The 20,239-nt window shown below is 44.1% G+C and overlaps 1 protein-coding gene across 1 annotated transcript in view; it reads left to right on the top strand.

Moving 5' to 3' along the window:
• The window catches only part of LOC143801209 (vomeronasal type-2 receptor 26-like), a 256,081-nt gene that overhangs the window by 180,969 nt on the left and 54,873 nt on the right, over nucleotides 1-20,239 (top strand). Inside the window, exon 3 of the mRNA XM_077281234.1 lies at nucleotides 13,869-14,900. Coding sequence (XP_077137349.1) covers nucleotides 13,869-14,900 — 1,032 coding nt within the window. The remainder of the gene's footprint in view (nucleotides 1-13,868; nucleotides 14,901-20,239) is intronic.

Genomic DNA, 20,239 nt, shown 5'->3' with positions numbered 1-20,239 from the left:
CAGTTTTGTACAGCTGACATGTGCGCGCAATGAGCGCGAGTGGAATCGCGATCCGCCCGCGCCCATTAACTAGTTAAATGCCGCTGTCAAGCGCTGACAGTAGCATTTAACTAGCGCTCCCGGCCGCGCGGCCGGACATACTCGCACTGTTGACCCCCGTCACATGATCGGGGGTCAGCAGTGCATCGCCATAACAACCAGAGGTCTCCTTGAGACCTCTATGGTTGTTGATGGCCGAATGCTTTGAGCGCCACCCTGTGGTCGGCGCTCAAAGTACACGACTATTTCTGCTACATAGAGGTGATCTGTTTTTCACCTCTATGTAGCAGAGCCGATCGAGTTGTGCATGCTTCTAGCCTCCTATGGAGGCTATTGAAGCATGCCAAAATTAAGAAAAAAAAGTGTTTAAAAATATAAAAAAAATAAAAAAAATATAAAAGTTCAAATCACCCCCCTTTCGCCCCAATCAAAATAAAATAATTAAAAAAAAAGTCAAACCTACACATATTTGGTATCGCCGCGTTCAGAATCGCCCAAACTATCAAGAAAAACAAAGGATTAACAAGACCGCTAAATGGGGTAGCGAGAAAAAAAATCAAAACGCCAAAATTACGTTTTTTGGTCGCCGCGACATTGCATTAAAATGTAATAACGGGCGATCAAAAGAACGTATCTACACTAAAATGGTATCATTAAAAACGCCAGCTCGGCACCCAAAAAATAATCCCTCACCTGACCCCAGATCATGAAAATTGGTGACGCTACGGGTATCGGAAAATCGCGCAATTTTTTTTTTTTTTTTTTTAGCAAACTTTGGAATTTTTTTTCACCACTTAGATAAAAAATAACCTAGACATGTTAGGTGTGTATGAACTCGTAATGACCTGGAGAATCATAATGGCAGGTCAGTTTTAGCATTTGGTGAACGTAGCAAAAAAGCCAAACAAAAACCAAGTGTGAGATTGCACTTTTTTTGCAATTTCATCACACTTGGAATTTTTTTCCCGTTTTCTGTTACACGACATGGTAAAACCAATGGTATCGTTCAAAAGTACATCTCGTCCCACAAAAAATAAGCCCTCACATGGCCATATTGACAGAAAAAGAAAAAAGTTATGGCTCTGGGAAGGAGGGTAGCGAAAAACGAAAATGAAAAAACGGAAAAAGCTCCAGGGGTGAAGGACTTTGAGTTTGCCAGGCGTTGTGGTTTCCCCTTGCAGTCTTTGTAGAACCCTATTCCTTTAAGGGGCATTGATGCTACACCTTTGGCTAAAAATAAGCCCCAGTTTTGGCCCAGGTGACCATGTGCATGGCGCCAGCCCATCAGGAAGATTGTCGTTTTCTGGTGTTGCATAATTTGCATGATGCTATCGTGCTGGGTTTTCCATGGTTGCAGGTACATAATCCTGTGTTGGATTGGAAGTCTATGTCTGTGACTAGTTGGGGTTGCCAGGGGGTTCATAATGATGTTCCTTTGATGTCAATCTCCTCTTCTTCCTCTTCTGAAATTCCAGAGTTTTTGTCTGATTTCCAGGATGTATTCGATGAGCCCAAGTCCAGTTCCCTTCCACCGCATAGGGACTGTGATTGTGCGATTGACTTGATTCCTGGTTGTAAGTTTCCTAAGGGCCGACTTTTCAACCTGTCTGTGCCTGAACATACCGCCATGCGGAGTTATGTTAAGGAGTCTTTGGAGAAAGGGCATATTCGGCCATCTTCTTCACCGTTGGGAGCGGTATTTTTTTTTTTGCCAAGAAGGATGGCTCCTTCAGACCCTGTATTGATTATTGCCTCTTGAATAAGATCACGGTCAAGTTTCAATACCCTTTACCTCTGCTTTCCAATTTTTTTGCTAGGATTAAGGGGGCTAGTTGGTTTACGAAGATTGATCTTCGGGGGGCATATAATCTTGTTCGTATTAAGCAGGGTGATGAATGGAAAACTGCGTTTAATACGCCCGAGGGCTATTTTGAATACCTTGTGATGCCATTCGGGCTCTCTAATGCTCCATCTGTTTTTCAGTCCTTCATGCATGATATCTTTCGGACTTATCTTGATAAATTCATGATTGTATATTTGGATGACATTTTGATTTTTTCCGATGATTGGGAGTCTCATGTGGAACAGGTCAGCTCAGGATGGTATTTCAAGTGACTCTTTGGAGTGCAGAAGGTTTCTTTTTTGGGCTTCATTTTTTCTCCCTCATCTATGGAGATAAATCCGGTTAAGGTTCAGGCCATTCATGATTGGATTAAACCCACATCCGTGAAGAGCCTTCAGAAATTTTGGGGCTTTGCTAATTTTTATCGCCGTTTCATTGCTAACTTCTCCAGTGTGGTTAAACCCTTGACCGATTTGACGAAGAAAGGCGCTGATGTGACGAATTGGTCCTCTGCGGCTGTCTCTGCCTTTCAGGAGCTTAAACGCCGATTTACTTCTGCCCCGGTGTTGCGTCAACCGGATGTTTCACTTCCGTTTCAGGTTGAGGTTAACGCTTCTGAGATTGGGGCAGGGGTCGTTTTGTCTCAGAGGGATCCTGTTGGTTCCTTGATGAAACCGTGTGCCTTCTTTTCCCGTAAGTTTTCGCCTGCTGAACGCAATTATGATGTCGGCAATCGGGAGTTGTTGGCTATGAAGTGGGCGTTTGAGGAGTGGCGACATTGGCTTGAGGGAGCTAAGCACCATATTGTGGTCTGGACCGATCATAAAAATCTGATTTATCTCGAGTCTGCCAGACGGCTGAATCCTAGACAGGCTCGATGGTCCTTGTTTTTTTCCCGTTTTGATTTCGTGGTCTCATATCTTCCAGGTTCTAAGAATATCAAGGCTGATGCCCTCTCTAGGAGTTTTTTGCCTGATTCTCCTGAGGTCCTTGAACCGGTCGGCATTCTGAAGGAGGGGGTGGTCTTTTCTGCCATTTCTCCTGATTTACGACAGGTTCTTCAGGAATTTCAGGCTGACAAGCCTGACCGCTGTCCAGTGGGGAAATTGTTTGTTCCTGATAGATGGACTAGTAGAGTGATTTCTGAGGTTCATTGTTCTGTGTTGGCTGGCCATCCTGGTATTTTTGGTACCAGAGATTTGGGTGGTAGGTCCTTTTGGTGGCCTTCCTTGTCACGTGATGTGCGTTCTTTTGTGCAGTCCTGTGGGACTTGTGCGCAGGCCAAGCCTTGTTGTTCCCGTGCTAGTGGGTTGCTTTTGCCTTTGCCGGTCCCTGAGAGGCCCTGGACGCATATTTCTATGGATTTTATTTCTGATCTTCCGGTTTCTCAGAGGATGTCGGTTATCTAGGTTGTTTGTAACCGGTTCTCTAAGATGGTTCATTTGGTGCCTTTGCCTAAATTGCCTTCCTCTTCTGATTTGGTTCCGTTGTTTTTTCAGCATGTGGTTCGTTTGCATGGTATTCCGGAGACTATTGTGTCCGACAGAGGTTCCCAGTTTGTTTCTAGGTTTTGGCGGGCCTTTTGTGCTTGGCTGGGCATTGATTTGTCTTTTTCTTCCGCATTCCATCCTCAGACAAATGGCCAGACCAAGCGAACTAATCAGACTTTGGAAACTTATTTGAGATGCTTTGTGTCTGCTGATCAGGATGATTGTGTGGCTTTCTTGCCATTGGCCGAGTTTGCCCTTATTAATCGGGCTAGTTCGGCTACTTTGGTTTCGCCCTTCTTTTGTAATTTTCATCCTCGTTTTTCTTCAGGGCAGGTTGAGCCTTCTGACTGTCCCGGTGTGGATTCTGTGGTGGACAGGTTGCAGCAGATTTGGGCTCATGTGGTGGACAATTTGGTGTTGTCTCAGGAGGAGGCTCAACGTTTTGCTAACCGTCGTCGGTGTGTTGATGGGATCAGGTCTGGCTCTCTTCCCATCATGTTCCTATGCAGGTTTCTTCCCCTAAGTTTAAGCCCAGGTTTATTGGTCCTTATAGGATTTCTGAGATTATTAATCCGGTGTCTTTTCGATTGGCCCTTCCGGCCTCGTTTGCTATCCATAATGTCTTCCATAGATCTTTATTGCGGAAATATGTGGTGCCCGTTGTTCCCTCTGTTGATCCTCCGGCCCCTGTGTTGGTTGATGAGGAGTTGGAGTATGTGGTTGAGAAGATTTTGGATTCTCGCTTTTCGAGGAGGAGGCTTCAGTACCTTGTCAAATGGAAGGGTTATGGCCAGGAGGATAATTCTTGGGTTTTTGCCTCTGATGTCTATGCTGCTGATTTGGTCCGTGCCTTTCATCTGGCGCGGCCTGATCGACCTGGGGCTCTGGTGAGGGTTCGGTGCCCCCTCCTCAAGGGGGGGGTACTGTTGTGAATTCTGCTCTTGGGTTCCCTCTAGTGGTTGTTGGTGGTAATGCAGTTGTCCCTGGATTGCAATCCTGGGCAGGTGTCTCTGCTGATTGCAGCTCTGACTGGGCTATTTAGGTCTGCAGGATTCATTAGTCATTGCCAGTTGTCCATTGTTCTTGGAGGTTTTGCATCTCTGTTTGGTTCCCCTGCCCTGCTGCCAAAATCAGCAAAGATAAGTGTCTGGTTTTGTTTCTCAGCACACATGCAGTGTGCTTTTCAATTCAGTACTATTCATTGTTTTTCTTAGTCCAGCTTTGACTGTGTTTTGATTTATTCAGTCTAGTTGGATTCTCTGGAGATGCAGATATACGTTCCATGTCTTTAGTTAGATGGTGGAGTTTTTGTATTATCTGCTGTGGATATTTTTAGGATTTTAATACTGACCGCTTAGTATTCTGTCCTATCCTTTTCTATTTAGCTAGAGTGGCCTCTTTTGCTAAATCCTGTTTTTCTGCCTGTGTGTGTCTTTCCTCTTATACTCACAGTCAATATTTGTGGGGGGCTGCCTATCCTTTGGGGTACTGCTCTGAGGCAAGATAGAATTCCCATTTCCATCTATAAGGGTATTTAGTCCTCCGGCCGTGTCGAGGTGTCTATGATGTGTTAGGTACACCCCACGGCTACTTCTAGTTGCGGTGTCAGTTTAGGGATTGCGGTCAGTATAGGTTCCACCTACTCCAGAGAAAGTCCATGCGGCTCCAAGGTCACCAGATCATAACAGTGGGGGCAGGATTGTGTGTGGTAAAGTGGTGGGGGGCGGAATTGTGTGTGGTAATGTGGTGGGGGGCGGGATTGTGTGTGGTTATGTGGTGGGGGCGGGATTGTGTGTGGTAATGTGGTGGGGGGCAAGATTGTGTGTGGTATTGTGGTGGGATTGTGTGTGGTAATGGGGTGGGGGGCGGGATTATATGTGGTGATGTGGTGGGGGGCGGCATTATATGTGGTGATGTGGTGGGGGGTGGGATTGTGTGTGATAATGTGGTGGGGGCGGGCTTGTGTGTGGTAATGTGGTGGGGAGCAGGATTATGTGTGGTGATGTGGTGGGGGGCGGGATTGTGTGTGATAATGTGGTGGGGGCGGGATTGTGTGTGGTAATGTGGTGGGGGGCGGGATTGTGTGGTAATGTGGTGGGGGCGGGATTGTGTGTGGTAATGGGGTGGGGGCGGGATTATGTGTGGTTATGTGTTGGGGGCAGGATTGTGTGTGGTAATATGGTGGGGGGCGGGATTGTTTGTGATAATGTGATGGGGCGGGATTGTGTGGTAATGTGGTGGGGGTGGGATTGTGTGTGGTAATGGGGTGGGGGGCGGGATTATGTGTGGTAATGTGGTGGGGTCGGGATTGTGTGTGGTAATGGGGTGGGGGCGGGATTATGTGTGGTTATGTGGTGGGAGCAGGATTGTGTGTGGTAATATGGTGGGGGGCGGGATTGTTTGTGATAATGTGATGGGGGGTGGGATTTTGTGGTAATGTGGGGGCGGGATTGTGTGTGGTAATGGGGTGGGGGACGGGATTATGTGAGGTAATGTGGTGGGGGGGATTATGTGTGGTGATGTGGTGGGAGGGCAGGATTGTGTGTGGTAATGGGGTGGGGGCGGGATTATGTGTGGTGATGTGGTGGGGGGTGGAGCTACTGTGCAGAGGGCGGGATTAGCGAGTAATCACGGTGCCTCTTATATATATAGATAGTGGCTGAAGAGGCCGGCGTTGCATACAGAAAAATCTTTAAATGAGAAGGTGTGTCCAAACATTTGGTCTGTACTGAATATATATATATATATATATATATATATATATATATATAGATAGATAGATAGATAGATAGATAGATAGATAGATAGATAGATATAGATATAGATATATATATATATATATATATATATAGATATAGATATAGATATTATATATATATATCGTAGCTGAAGAAGCCGGTGTTGCCTGGGCATAGTTACTTTGGTTAGCTACAACAAATTATAATGATTATATTGCACATTACATGCATATTTCGCATCATTTATTCAAAACTACAGATTTGCAACACAAATTATCTAATTGATCACCCAAATATTGATAGTATTTTATTTTCAACTCATTCAAGAGCCTTTTGACAAAGAACATTTTTGTTTTTTTCTTTCTGGTGTAAAGATGAACAGATTTTTGGCAGTTCCAACTCTTGAACAGGCCACGTAAAGTTGACCATGAGAAAAGCATGGAGATTGCAAATTGATCCCTACTACTTTCAAGGACTGTCCTTGAGCCTTGTTAATGGACTTTGCAAATGCCAGTCGAACTGGAAAACTGGAAGTGTTTAAAATCAAATGGCAAATAAGATGGAAGGAGCAGAATTCTTGGACTGAAAATGTCCTCTCCTTTGGCACATCCTGTCAAAATGGTTGCTTCACTTACATGTCTAAACAGGTTCTTAATCAAGAGTCTTGTTCCATCACACAGCTTTGGTGGATCTAAATTTCTCAACAGCAGAATAGGTGCTCCAGGTTTTAGAAAGAGTTTATGCAGGCTGTGATATGCAGGCTATCCTATGTGATACTGTCTGCTGAGTTGTGTATCTAATCTTATCCTGTGTGATACTGTCTGCTGAGTGGGTGGGGCTATGTGGAGTGGGAGTGGCTTGATACATACACACAGTGGATGCGGAAAGTATTCAGACCCCTTTACATTTTTCACTCTTTGTTTCATTGCAGCCATTTAGTAAATTGAGAAAAGTTCATTTTTTTTCTCAGTAATGTACATTCTGCACCCCATCTTGACTGAAAAAAACAGAAATGTTTTCAAATGTGATAAAAAAAGAAAAACTGAAATCTCCCATGGCCATAAGTCTTCAGACCTTTTGCTCAGTAGAAGTAGAAGCACCTTTTGAACTAGTACAGCCATGAGTCTCCTTGGGAATGATACAAGTTTTTCACCCCCGGATTTGGGGATCCTCGGCCGTTCTTCCTTGCAGATCCTCTCCAGTTCCGTCAGGTTGGATGGTGAACGTTGGTGGACGCCATTTTCAGGTCTCTCCAGAGATGCTCCATTTGGTTTAGGTCAGGGCTCTGGCTGGGCCAGCCAAGAATGGTCACAGAGTTGTTCTGAAGCCGCTCCTTTGTTATTTTAGCTGTGTGCTTAGGGTCACTGTCTTGTTGGAAGGTGAACCTTCGGCCAAGTCTGATGTCCAGAGCACTCTGGAAGAGGTTTTCATCCAGGATATCTCTGTACTTGGCCGCATTCATGTTTCCTTCAATGGCAACCAGTCGTCCTGTCCCTGCAGCTGAAAAACACCCCCATAGCATGATGCTGCCACCACCATGTTTCACTGTTGGGATTGTATTGGGCAGGTGATGAGCAGTGCCTGGTTTTCTCCAGACATATCGCTTAGAATTATCACCAAAAAGGTCTATCTTCATCTCATCAGACCAGAGAATCTTATTTCTCATAGTTTGGGAGTCCTTCATGTGTTTTTTAACAAACTCTATGCGGCTTTCATATGTCTTGCACTGAGGAGAGGCTTCTGTCGGGCCACTCTGCCATAAAGACCTGACTGGTGGAGGCTGCAGTGATAGTTGACTTTGTGGAACTTTCTCCCATCTCCCTACTGCATCTCTGGAGCTCAGCCACAGTGATCTTGGGTTTCTTCTTTACCTCTCTCAGCAAGGCTCTTCCCACGATTGCTCAGTTTGGCTGGACGGCCAGGTCTAGGAAGACTTCTGGTGATCACAAACTTCTTCCATTTAAGGATTATGGAGGCCACTGTGCTCTTAGGAACCTTGAGTACTGCAGAAATTCTGTTGTAACCTTGGCCAGATCTGTGCCTTGCCACAATTCTGTCTCTGAGCTCCTTGGCCAGTTCCTTTGACCTCATGATCCTCATTTGGTCTGACATGCACTGTGAGCTGTGAGGTCTTATGTAGACAGGTGTGCGCCTTCCCAAATCAAGTCCAGCAGTTTAATTACACACACCTGACCTCCAATGAAGGAGTAGGACCATCTCAAGGAGGATCACAAGGGAATGGACAGCATGGGACTTAAATATGAGAGTCTGAGCAAAGGGTCTGAATACTTATGACCAGGTGATATTTCAGTTTTTCTTTTGTATTAAATTTGAAAAAATTTCTACATTTCTGTTTTTTTCAGTCAAGATGGGGTGCAGAGTGGACATTAACCCCTTTCTGTCATTGGATGTACTATTCCGTCCATGTGGGGTGGGCCCTACTTCCCAAGGACAGAATAGTACGTCCAGCACGATTGGCCGCGCTCACGGGGGGAGCGCGGCCGATCGCGGCTGGGTGTCAGCTGCCTATCACAGCTGACATCCGGCACTATGTGCCAGGAGCGGTCACGGACCGCCCCCGGCACATTAACCCCCGGCACACCGTGATCAAACATGATCGCGGTGTGTCGGCGGTACAGGGAAGCACCGCGCAGGGAGGGGGCTCCCTGCGTGCTTCCCTGAGACCCCCGGAGCAACGCGATGTGATCGCGTTGCTGCAAGGGTCTCCTACCTCCTATCCCTGCAGGCCCCGGATCCAAAATGGCCACGGGGCTGCATCCGGGTCCTGCAGGGATTACTTCCGGGTGCCGTGCAGGTGTCTGTAAGCCTGCACGGCTGTAAGTGAGATCGGTGATCTGACAGAGTGCTGTGCACACTGTCAGATCAACGATCTGTAATGTCCCCCCCTGGGACAAAGTAAAAAAGTTTTAAAAAAAATTCCCACATGTGCAAAAAAAAAAATAAAAAAAAAAATTCCTAAATAAAGAAAAAAATATATATATTATTCCCATAAATACATTCCTTTATCTAAATAAAAAAAATCAAACAATAAAAGTACACATATTTAGTGTCGCCGCGTCCATAACGACCCCACCTATAAAACTATATTACTAGTTAACCCCTTCAGTGAACACCGTAAAAAAAAAAAAAAAAAAAAACGAGGCAAAAAACAACGCTTTATTCTCATTCCGCCAAACAAAAAGTAGAATAACACGCGATCAAAAAGATGGATATAAATATCCATGGTACCGCTGAAAACATCATCTTGTCCCGCAAAAATCGAGCCACAATATAGCATCATCAGCGAAAAACTAAAAAAGTTATAGTCCTCAGAATAAAGCGATGCCAAAATAATTATTTTTTCTATAACATAGTTTTTATCGTATAAAAGCGCCAAAACATAAAAAAATGATAGAAATGAGGTATCGATGTAATCGTACTGACCCAAAGAATAAAACTGCTTTATCAATTTTACCAAACACGGAACGGTATAAACGCCTCCCCCAAAAGAAATTCATGAATAGCTGGTTTTTGGTCATTCTGCCTCACAAAAATCGGAATAAAAAGCGATCAAAAAATCTCCCGTGCCCGAGCATGTTACCAATAAAAACGGCAACTCGTTCCGCAAAAAACAAGACCTCACATGACTCTGTGGACTCAAATATGGAAAAATTATAGCTCTCAAAATGTGGTAACGCAAAAAATATTTTTTGCAATAAAAAGCTTCTTTCAGTGTGTGACGGCTGCCAATCATAAAAATCAGCTAAAAAACCCGCTATAAAAGTAAATCAAACCCCCCTTCATCACCCCCTTAGTTAGGGAAAAATAAAAAAATTTAAAAAATGTATTTATTTCCATTTTACCATTAGGGTTAGGGCTAGGGTTAGGGCTAGGGTTAGGGTTAGGGCTAGGGTTAGGGCTAGGGTTAGGGCTAGGGTTAGGGCTAGGGTTGGGGCTAAGGTTGGGGCTAGGGTTAGGGCTAGGGTTAGGGCTAGGGTTAGGGCTAGGGTTAGGGTTGGGGCTAGGGTTAGGGCTAGGGTTAGGGCTAGGGTTAAGGCTACAGTTAGGGTTGGGGCTAAAGTTAGGGTTAGGGTTGGGGCTAAAGTTAGGGTTAGGGTTTGGATTACATCTACGGTTGGGAATAGGGATGGGATTAGGGTTAGGGGTGTGTCTGGGTTAGAGGTGTGGTTAGGGTTACCGTTGGGATTAGGGTTAGGGGTGTGTTTGGATTAGGGTTTCAGTTATAATTGGGGGGTTTCCACTGTTTAGGCACATCAGGGGCTCTCCAAATGCGACATGGCGTCCGATCTCAATTTCAGCCAATTCTGCGTTGAAAAAGTAAAACAGTGCTCCTTCCCTTCCGAGCTTTCCCGTGCACCCAAACAGGGGTTTACCCCAACATATGGGGTTTCAGCGTACTCAGAGCACATTGGAGAACAACTTTTGGGGTCCAATTTCTCCTGTTACCCTTGGGAAAATACAAAACTGGGGGCTAAAAAATAATTTGGGGGGGAATTTTTTTATTTTTTATTTTTACGGCTCTGCGTTATAAACTGTAGTGAAACACTTGAGGCTTCAAAACTCTCACAACACATCTAGATGAGTTTCTTAGGGGGTCTACTTTCCAAAATGGTGTCACTTGTGTTTTTTTTTTACTGTTTAGGTACATTAGGGCTCTGCAAACGCAATGTGACGCCTGCAGACCATTCCATCTAAGTCTGCATTCAAAATGGCGCTCCATCCCTTCCAATCCCTCCCATGCGCCCAAACAGTGGTTCCCCCCACATATGGGGTATCAGCGTACTCAGGACAAATTGGACAACAACTTTTGGGGTCCAATTTCTCCTGTTACCCTCGGGAAAATACAAAACTGTGGGCTAAAAAATAAGTTTTGTGGAAAAAAAATATTTTTTATTTGCATGGCTCTGCGTTATAAACTGTAGTGAAACAATTGGGGGTTCAAAGCTCTCACAACACATCTACATGAGTTCTTTAGGGGGTCTACTTTCCAAAATGGTGTCACTTTTGTTTCTTTTTTACTGTTTAGGTACATTAGGGCTCTGCAAACGCAATGTGACGCCTGCAGACCATTCCATCTTAGTCTGCATTCAAAATGGCGCTCCATCCCTTCCGAGCCCTCCCATGCGCCCAAACAGTGGTTCCCCCCCACATATGGGGTATCAGAGTACTCAGGACAAATTGGACAACAACTTCTGGGGTCCAATTTCTCCTGTTACCCTCGGGAAAATACAAAACTGGGGGCTAAAAAATAATTTTTGTGGAAAAAAAATATTTTTTATTTGCATGGCTCTGCATTATAAACTGTAGTGAAACAATTGGGGGTTCAAAGCTCTCACAACACATCTAGATGAGTTCCTTAGGGGGTCTACTTTCCAAAATGGTGTCACTTGTGTTTTTTTTTTACTGTTTAGGTACATTAGGGCTCTGCAAACGCAATGTGACGCCTGCAGACCATTCAATCTAAGTCTGCATTCAAAATGGTGCTCCATCCCTTCCGAGCCCTCCCATGCGCCCAAACAGTGGTTCCCCCCCACATATGGGGTATCAGCGTACTCAGGACAAATTGGACAACAACTTTTGGGGTCCAATTTCTCCTGTTACCCTCGGGAAAATACAAAACTGGGGGCTAAAAAATAATTTTTGTGGGAAAAAAATGTTTGTTTTATTTTTACGGCTCTGCATTATAAACTTCTGTGAAGCAGTTGGTGGGTCAAAGTGCTCACTACACCTCTAGATAAGCTCCTTAGGGGGTCTACTTTCCAAAATGGTGTCACTTGTGGGGGGTTTCAATGTTTAAGCACATCAGTGGCTCTCCAAACACAACATGGCGTCCCACCTCAATTCCTGTCAATTTTGCATTGAAAAGTCAAACGGCGCTCCTTCCCTTCCGAGCTCTCCTATGCGCCCAAACAGTGGTTTACCCCCACATATGGGGTATCAGCGTACTCAGGACAAATTGTACAACAACTTTTGGGGTCCGATTTCTTCTCTTACCCTTGGGAAAATAAAAAATTGGGGGTGAAAAGATAATTTTTGTGAAAAAATATGATTTTTTATTTTTACGGTTCTGCATTATAAACTTCTGTGAAGCACTTGGTGGGTCAAAGTGCTCACCACACCTCTAGATAAGTTCCTTAGGGGGTCTACTTTCCAAAATGGTGTCATTTGTGGGGGGTTTCAATGTTTAGGCACATTAGTGGCTCTCCAAATGCAACATGGCGTCCCACCTCAATTCCTGTCAATTTTGCATTGAAAAGTCAAACGGCGCTCCTTCCCTTCCGAGCTCTCCTATGCGCCCAAACAGTGGTTTACCCCCACATATGGGGTATTAGCGTACTCAGGACAAATTGTACAACAACTTTTGGGGTCCAATTTCTTCTCTTACCCTTGGGAAAATTAAAAATTGGGGGCGAAAAGATCATTTTTGTGAAAAAATATGATTTTTTATTTTTACGTTTCTGCATTATAAACTTCTGTGAAGCACTTGGTGAGTCAAAGTGCTCACCACACCTCTAGATAAGCTCCTTAGGGGGTCTACTTTCCAAAATGGTGTCACTTGTGGGGGGTTTCAATGTTTAGGCATATCAGGGGCTCTCCGAACGCAACATGGCGTCCCATCTCAATTCCAGTCAATTTTGCATTGAAAAGTAAAATGGCGCTCCTTCGCTTCCGAGCTCTGTCATGCGCCAAAACAGTGGTTTACCCCCTCATATGGGGTATCGGCATACTCAGGACAAATTGTACAACATCTTTTGTGGTCCATTTTCTCCTGTTACCCTTGGTAAAATAAAACAAATTGGAGCTGAAGTAAATTTTGTGTGAAACAAAAGTTAAATGCTCATTTTTATTTAAACATTCCAAAAATTCCTGTGAAACACCTAAAGGGTTAATAAACTTCTTGAATGTGGTTTTGAGCACTTTGAGGGGTGCAGTTTTTAGAATGGTGTCACACGTGGGTATTTTCTATCATATAGATCCCTCAAAATGACTTCAAATGAGATGTGGTCCCTAAAAAAAAATGGTGTTGTGAAAATGAGAAATTGCTGGTCAAATTTTAACCCTTATAACTCCCTAACAAAAAAAATTTTGGTTCCAAAATTGTGCTGATGTAAAGTAGACATGTGGTAAATGTTACTTATTAAGTATTTTGTGTGACATATCACTGTGATTTAATTGCATAAAAATTCAAAGTTGGAAAATTGCAAAATTTTCAAAATTTTCGCCAAATTTCCCTTTTTTTCACAAATAAACGCAGGTAATATCAAAGAAATTTTACCACTATCATGAAGTACAATATGTCACGAGAAAACAGTGTCAGAATCACCGGGATCTGTTGAAGCGTTCCAGAGTTATAACCTCATAAATGGACAGTGGTCAGAATTGTAAAAATTGGCCCGGTCCATAACGTGCAAACCACCCTTGGGGGTGAAGGGGTTAATGAGAAAAATGAACTTTACTGTATTCACCAAATGGCTGCAATGAAACAAAGAGTGAAAAATGTAAAGGCGTCTGAATACTTTCCGTACCCACTGTATATACATTATATATATTTTTTTCTTTATTTTGCACTATAAACATGTAATTGTGAATGGAATAATGTTTCTTACCATTGTTCCATTTCAGAAAGATTTGATGATCACTACAAACTGCCTTTTTGCTAAAACAAATTGCGACTTATGAAGATGTTTTTCCAGCACATTAATCAGTCACCCCAAAATGTTTTTTTGTGTTTTGCAGATCAGTTATGGATCCACCGATCGCTCCTTATCTGATAGACGCCTCTATCCACATGTTTTCCGGACAACACAAAATCACCACATCCACAATATGGCAATCACCAAACTGTTGAAGCATTTTGGCTGGACCTGGGTTGGGATTTTAGTCTCAGATGATGATAATGGAGAGAATGAACTGCTGATACTAACAAAGTACATGAGAGAACATGGGATCTGTGTGGCCTTCACCATAAAACTTAAAAGCAGTATAGATTTGTATGATAATTTACCAGATTTTAACAATTCAAAAGTCAATATCATCATCGTTTGTGGGACCTTCTCTTATGAGGTAAATGTAATAGAGCACTTCGCTTCTCTGTTTATTGACAAAACTTTCATCTTTCCACCATTCTGGGTCTCCAGTTACATCATTAATGATGAAGACTTTCCAGTATTGAATGGAAGTCTAGTAGTGGACATTTCATCACAACCTTTTCCTGGTGTGGAAGACATTGTGAAAAACTACAGGAAAATTCCCATTATAACCCAAGATAAGGAATTTTTGAAAATATTAGTTTCGATATCAGAGAATGGAGATAAAGATTCCTTCATTTCAGTCAATTGGACTGTGGACGATTATAATGGTTCGGTTGAGTTTACTGTGCCAAGTGTAAGGAATTACCTCTCATCAGGGTTTTCTCCGAGATTATATTATGCAGTAGAAGTTCTGGCTAAAGCTCTACATGAAATGCTCTTATTTGTAAAAGACAAATATCAAGAAGAAAATTCCACAACCAGATTTCTACAATACACACGGAAGCTACAGCGCTTCCTCCAAATGACGAAGACTTCACCGGATCCAATGAAGCCTACATATTACTTCAATGAACTAGGGGAAGCTGTCCATTCATATAAGATAACAAACTGGATATTTACTGATAATCCCGGTCATATTGATGTACAGAATATCGAAGTAGGACATTTTACCCCATGGGCGGTCAGTGGCCAAGAGCTTCACATGAACACCCAGTCTATAACATGGAAACACGCAGAGGTGAGAAGCGTTATATTCTATATGTGATCATATACAGCCTCGGTCATTCCCGTTACCATCAATGTGAATTCTGTATGTAAACTCATATATTTTACATATAATTCATCTACATAACTTCTTTACTTTGTAATTCATTGCCTGTATTTCTGTTTTAGTCTGACAGAACAAATCCAAAATGAAAATCATAAACCCCCCAAAAAACAGAAAATAATGATAAAAGCAAGATCGAGAATGTAGGAGCCCAAGTGATGGTTATAGGGATGGAGAGTATAGATGAGCGAACTTGATCGGGTCCCTGTTTATTCGGCAAGCTCTAGCGCTTGTAATGTACCTACTAAAATGTAGAAACAATAAGTGCCACCTATTAATGTGCAAAAAGGTGTGGTGTTAACAGGGCCGGCTCCAGGTTTTTGAGGGCCCCGGGCGAAAGAGTCTCAGTGCCCCCCCCCCCCCACCCCTTTAACCCATACCACGACTCATGATGCCCAGATACAGCAGAGAAATATAGGTATAGTACAATGCCAGATTTCACTTCTTACATGAGTGATAGCTATTGTAAATTCTGCAGTGTATATATACAGGACAGGAGTGGTGGTACTGTGCAGTGTATATATACAGGACAGCAGGAGTGGTACTGTGCAGTGTATATATACAGGAGAAGTGGTACTGTGCAGTGTATATATACAGGAGGAGCGGTACTGTGCAGTGTATATATACAGGACAGGAGTGGTGGTACTGTGCAGTGTATATATACAGGGCAGGAGGAGCGGTACTGTGCAGTGTATATATACAGGAGGAGCGGTACTGTGCAGTGTATATATACAGGACAGGAGGAGTGGTACTGTGCAGTGTATATATACAGGGCAGGAGGAGCGGTACTGTGCAGTGTATATATACAGGAGGAGCGGTACTGTGCAGTGTATATATACAGGAGGAGTGGTACTGTGCAGTGTATATATACAGGACAGGAGGAGTGGTACTGTGCAGTGTATATATACAGAACAGGAGTGGTACTGTGCAGTGTATATATACAGGAGGAGTGGTACTGTGCAGTGTATATATACAGGACAGGAGGAGCGGTACTGTGCAGTGTATATATACAGGAGGAGTGGTACTGTGCAGTGTATATATACAGGAGGAGTGGTACTGTGCAGTGTATATATACAGGACAGGAGGAGCGGTACTGTGCAGTGTATATATACAGGAGGAGTGGTACTGTGCAGTGTATATATACAGGAGGAGTGGTACTGTGCAGTGTATATATGCAGGACAGGAGGAGCGGTACTGTGCAGTGTATATATACAGAACAGGAGGAGCGGTACTGTGCAGTGTATATATACAGGACAGGAGGAGTGGTACTGTGCAGTGTATATACAGGAGGAGTGGTACTGTGCAGTGTATATATACATAACAGGAGGAGCGGTACTGTGCAGTGTATATATATACAGGACAGGAGGAGTGGTACTGTGCAGTGTATATATACAGGGCAGGAGGAGCGGTACTGTGCAGTGTATATATGCAGGACAGCAGGAGTGGTACTGTGCAGTGTATATATACAGGACAGGAGGAGCGGTACTGTGCAGTGTATATATACAGGACAGGAGGAGTGGTACTGTGCAGTGTATATACACAGGAGGAGGGGTACTGTGCAGTGTATATACAGGACAGGAGGAGTGGTACTGTGCAGTGTATATATACAGGACAGCAGGAGCGGTACTGTGCAGTGTATATATACAGGAGGAGCGGTACTGTGCAGTGTATATATACAGGACAGCAGGAGTGGTACTGTGCAGTGTATATATACAGGAGGAGTGGTACTGTGCAGTGTATATATACAGGACAGGAGGAGCGGTACTGTGCAGTGTATATATACAGGACAGGAGGAGTGGTACTGTGCAGTGTATATATACAGGACAGGAGTGGTGGTACTGTGCAGTGTATATATACAGGGCAGGAGGAGCGGTACTGTGCAGTGTATATATACAGGAGGAGTGGTACTGTGCAGTGTATATATACAGGACAGGAGGAGCGGTACTGTGCAGTGTATATATACAGGACAGCAGGAGTGGTACTGTGCAGTGTATATATACAGGACAGGAGGAGCGGTACTGTGCAGTGTATATATACAGGACAGCAGGAGTGGTACTGTGCAGTGTATATATACAGGAGGAGTGGTACTGTGCAGTGTATATATACAGGAGGAGCGGTACTGTGCAGTGTATATATACAGGACAGGAGGAGTGGTACTGTGCAGTGTATATATACAGGACAGGAGGAGTGGTACTGTGCAGTGTATATATACAGGACAGGAGGAGTGGTACTGTGCAGTGTATATATACAGGAGGAGTGGTACTGTGCAGTGTATATATACAGGAGGAGTGGTACTGTGCAGTGTATATATACAGGAGGAGCGGTACTGTGCAGTGTATATATACAGGACAGGAGGAGTGGTACTGTGCAGTGTATATATACAGGACAGGAGGAGTGGTACTGTGCAGTGTATATATACAGGAGGAGTGGTACTGTGCAGTGTATATATACAGGACAGGAGGAGTGGTACTGTGCAGTGTATATATACAGGAGGAGTGTACTGTGCAGTGTATATATACAGGACAGGAGGAGCGGTACTGTGCAGTGTATATATACAGGACAGGAGGAGTGGTACTGTGCAGTGTATATATACAGGAGGAGTGGTACTGTGCAGTGTATATATACAGGAGGAGCGGTACTGTGCAGTGTATATATACAGGACAGGAGGAGTGGTACTGTGCAGTGTATATATACAGGACAGGAGGAGTGGTACTGTGCAGTGTATATATACAGGAGGAGTGGTACTGTGCAGTGTATATATACAGGAGGAGTGTACTGTGCAGTGCATATATACAGGACAGGAGGTGCGGTACTGTGCAGTGTATATATACAGGAGGAGTGGTACTGTGCAGTGTATATATACAGGAGGAGTGTACTGTGCAGTGTATATATACAGGACAGGAGGAGCGGCACTATGCAGTGTATATATACAGGAGGAGTGGTACTGTGCAGTGTATATATACAGGAGGAGCGGTACTGTGCAGTGTATATATACAGGACAGGAGGAGTGGTACTGTGCAGTATATATATACAGGACAGGAGGAGTGGTACTGTGCAGTGTATATATGCAGGACAGGAGGAGTGGTACTGTGCAGTGTATATATGCAGGACAGGAGGAGTGGTACTGTGCAGTATATATATATACAGGAGGAGTGGTACTGTGCAGTATATATATATACAGGAGGAGTGGTACTGTGCAGTGTATATATACAGGAGGAGTGGTACTGTGCAGTGTATATATACAGGAGGAGTGGTACTGTGCAGTATATATATATATACAGGACAGGAGGAGTGGTACTGTGCAGTGTATATATGCAGGACAGGAGGAGTGGTACTGTGCAGTGTATACATGCAGGACAGGAGGAGCGGTACTGTGCAGTGTATATATACAGGAGGAGTGGTACTGTGCGGTGTATATATACAGGACAGGAGGGGTGGTACTGTGCAGTGTATATATACAGGACAGGAGGAGTGGTACTGTGCAGTGTATATATACAGGAGGAGTGGTACTGTGCGGTGTATATATACAGGACAGGAGGAGTGATACTGTGCAGTGTATATATACAGGACAGGAGGAGTGGTACTGTGCGGTGTATATATACAGGAGGAGTGGTACTGTGCGGTGTATATATACAGGACAGGAGGAGTGATACTGTGCAGTGTATATATACAGGACAGGAGGAGTGGTACTGTGCAGTGTATATATACAGGACAGGAGGAGTGGTACTGTGCAGTGTATATATACAGGAGGAGTGGTACTGTGCGGTGTATATATACAGGAGGAGTGGTACTGTGCAGTGTATATATACAGGACAGGAGGAGTGGTACTGTGCAGTGTATATATACAGGACAGGAGGAGTGGTACTGTGCAGTGTATATATACAGGAGGAGTGGTACTGTGCGGTGTATATATACAGGAGGAGCGGTACTGTGCAGTGTATATATACAGGACAGGAGGAGTGGTACTGTGCAGTGTATATATACAGGAGGAGTGGTACTGTGCGGTGTATATATACAGGAGGAGTGGTACTGTGCGGTGTATATATACAGGACAGGAGGAGTGATACTGTGCAGTGTATATATACAGGACAGGAGGAGTGGTACTGTGCAGTGTATATATACAGGACAGGAGGAGTGGTACTGTGCAGTGTATATATACAGGAGGAGTGGTACTGTGCGGTGTATATATACAGGAGGAGTGGTACTGTGCAGTGTATATATACAGGACAGGAGGAGTGGTACTGTGCAGTGTATATATACAGGAGGAGTGGTACTGTGCGGTGTATATATACAGGAGGAGTGGTACTGTGCGGTGTATATATACAGGACAGGAGGAGCGGTACTGTGCAGTGTATATATACAGGAGGAGTGGTACTGTGCAGTGTATATATACAGGACAGGAGGAGCGGTACTGTGCAGTGTATATATACAGGAGGAGTGGTACTGTGCGGTGTATATATACAGGACAGGAGGAATGATACTGTGCAGTGTATATATACAGGACAGGAGGAGTGGTACTGTGCGGTGTATATATACAGGAGGAGTGGTACTGTGCGGTGTATATATACAGGAGGAATGGTACTGTGCGGTGTATATATACAGGACAGGAGGAGCGGTACTGTGCAGTGTATATATACAGGAGGAGTGGTACTGTGCGGTGTATATATACAGGAGGAGTGGTACTGTGCAGTGTATATATACAGGACAGGTGGTACTGTGCGGTGTATATATATACAGGACAGGAGGAGCGGTACTGTGCAGTGTATATATACAGGACAGGAGGAGTGGTACTGTGCAGTGTATATATACAGGACAGGAGGAGTGGTACTGTGCAGTGTATATATACAGGACAGGAGGAGCGGTACTGTGCAGTGTATATATACAGGACAGGAGGAGTGGTACTGTGCAGTGTATATATACAGGACAGGAGGAGCGGTACTGTGCAGTGTATATATACAGGACAGGAGGAGTGGTACTGTGCAGTGTATATATACAGGAGGAGTGGTACTGTGCGGTGTATATATACAGGGGAGAGGTACTGTGCAGTGTATATATACAGGACAGGAGGAGTGGTACTGTGCAGTGTATATATACAGGACAGGAGGAGTGGCACTGTGCAGTGTATATATACAGGACAGGAGGAGTGGTACTGTGCAGTGTATATATACAGGACAGGAGGAGCGGTACTGTGCAGTGTATATATACAGGACAGGAGGAGCGGTACTGTGCAGTGTATATATACAGGACAG

Source organism: Ranitomeya variabilis, chromosome 1 (genome assembly GCF_051348905.1).
Source record: "Ranitomeya variabilis isolate aRanVar5 chromosome 1, aRanVar5.hap1, whole genome shotgun sequence".
Classification (NCBI taxonomy): Eukaryota; Metazoa; Chordata; class Amphibia; order Anura; family Dendrobatidae; genus Ranitomeya; species Ranitomeya variabilis.
This window is presented reverse-complemented; position numbering and strand designations above follow the sequence as displayed.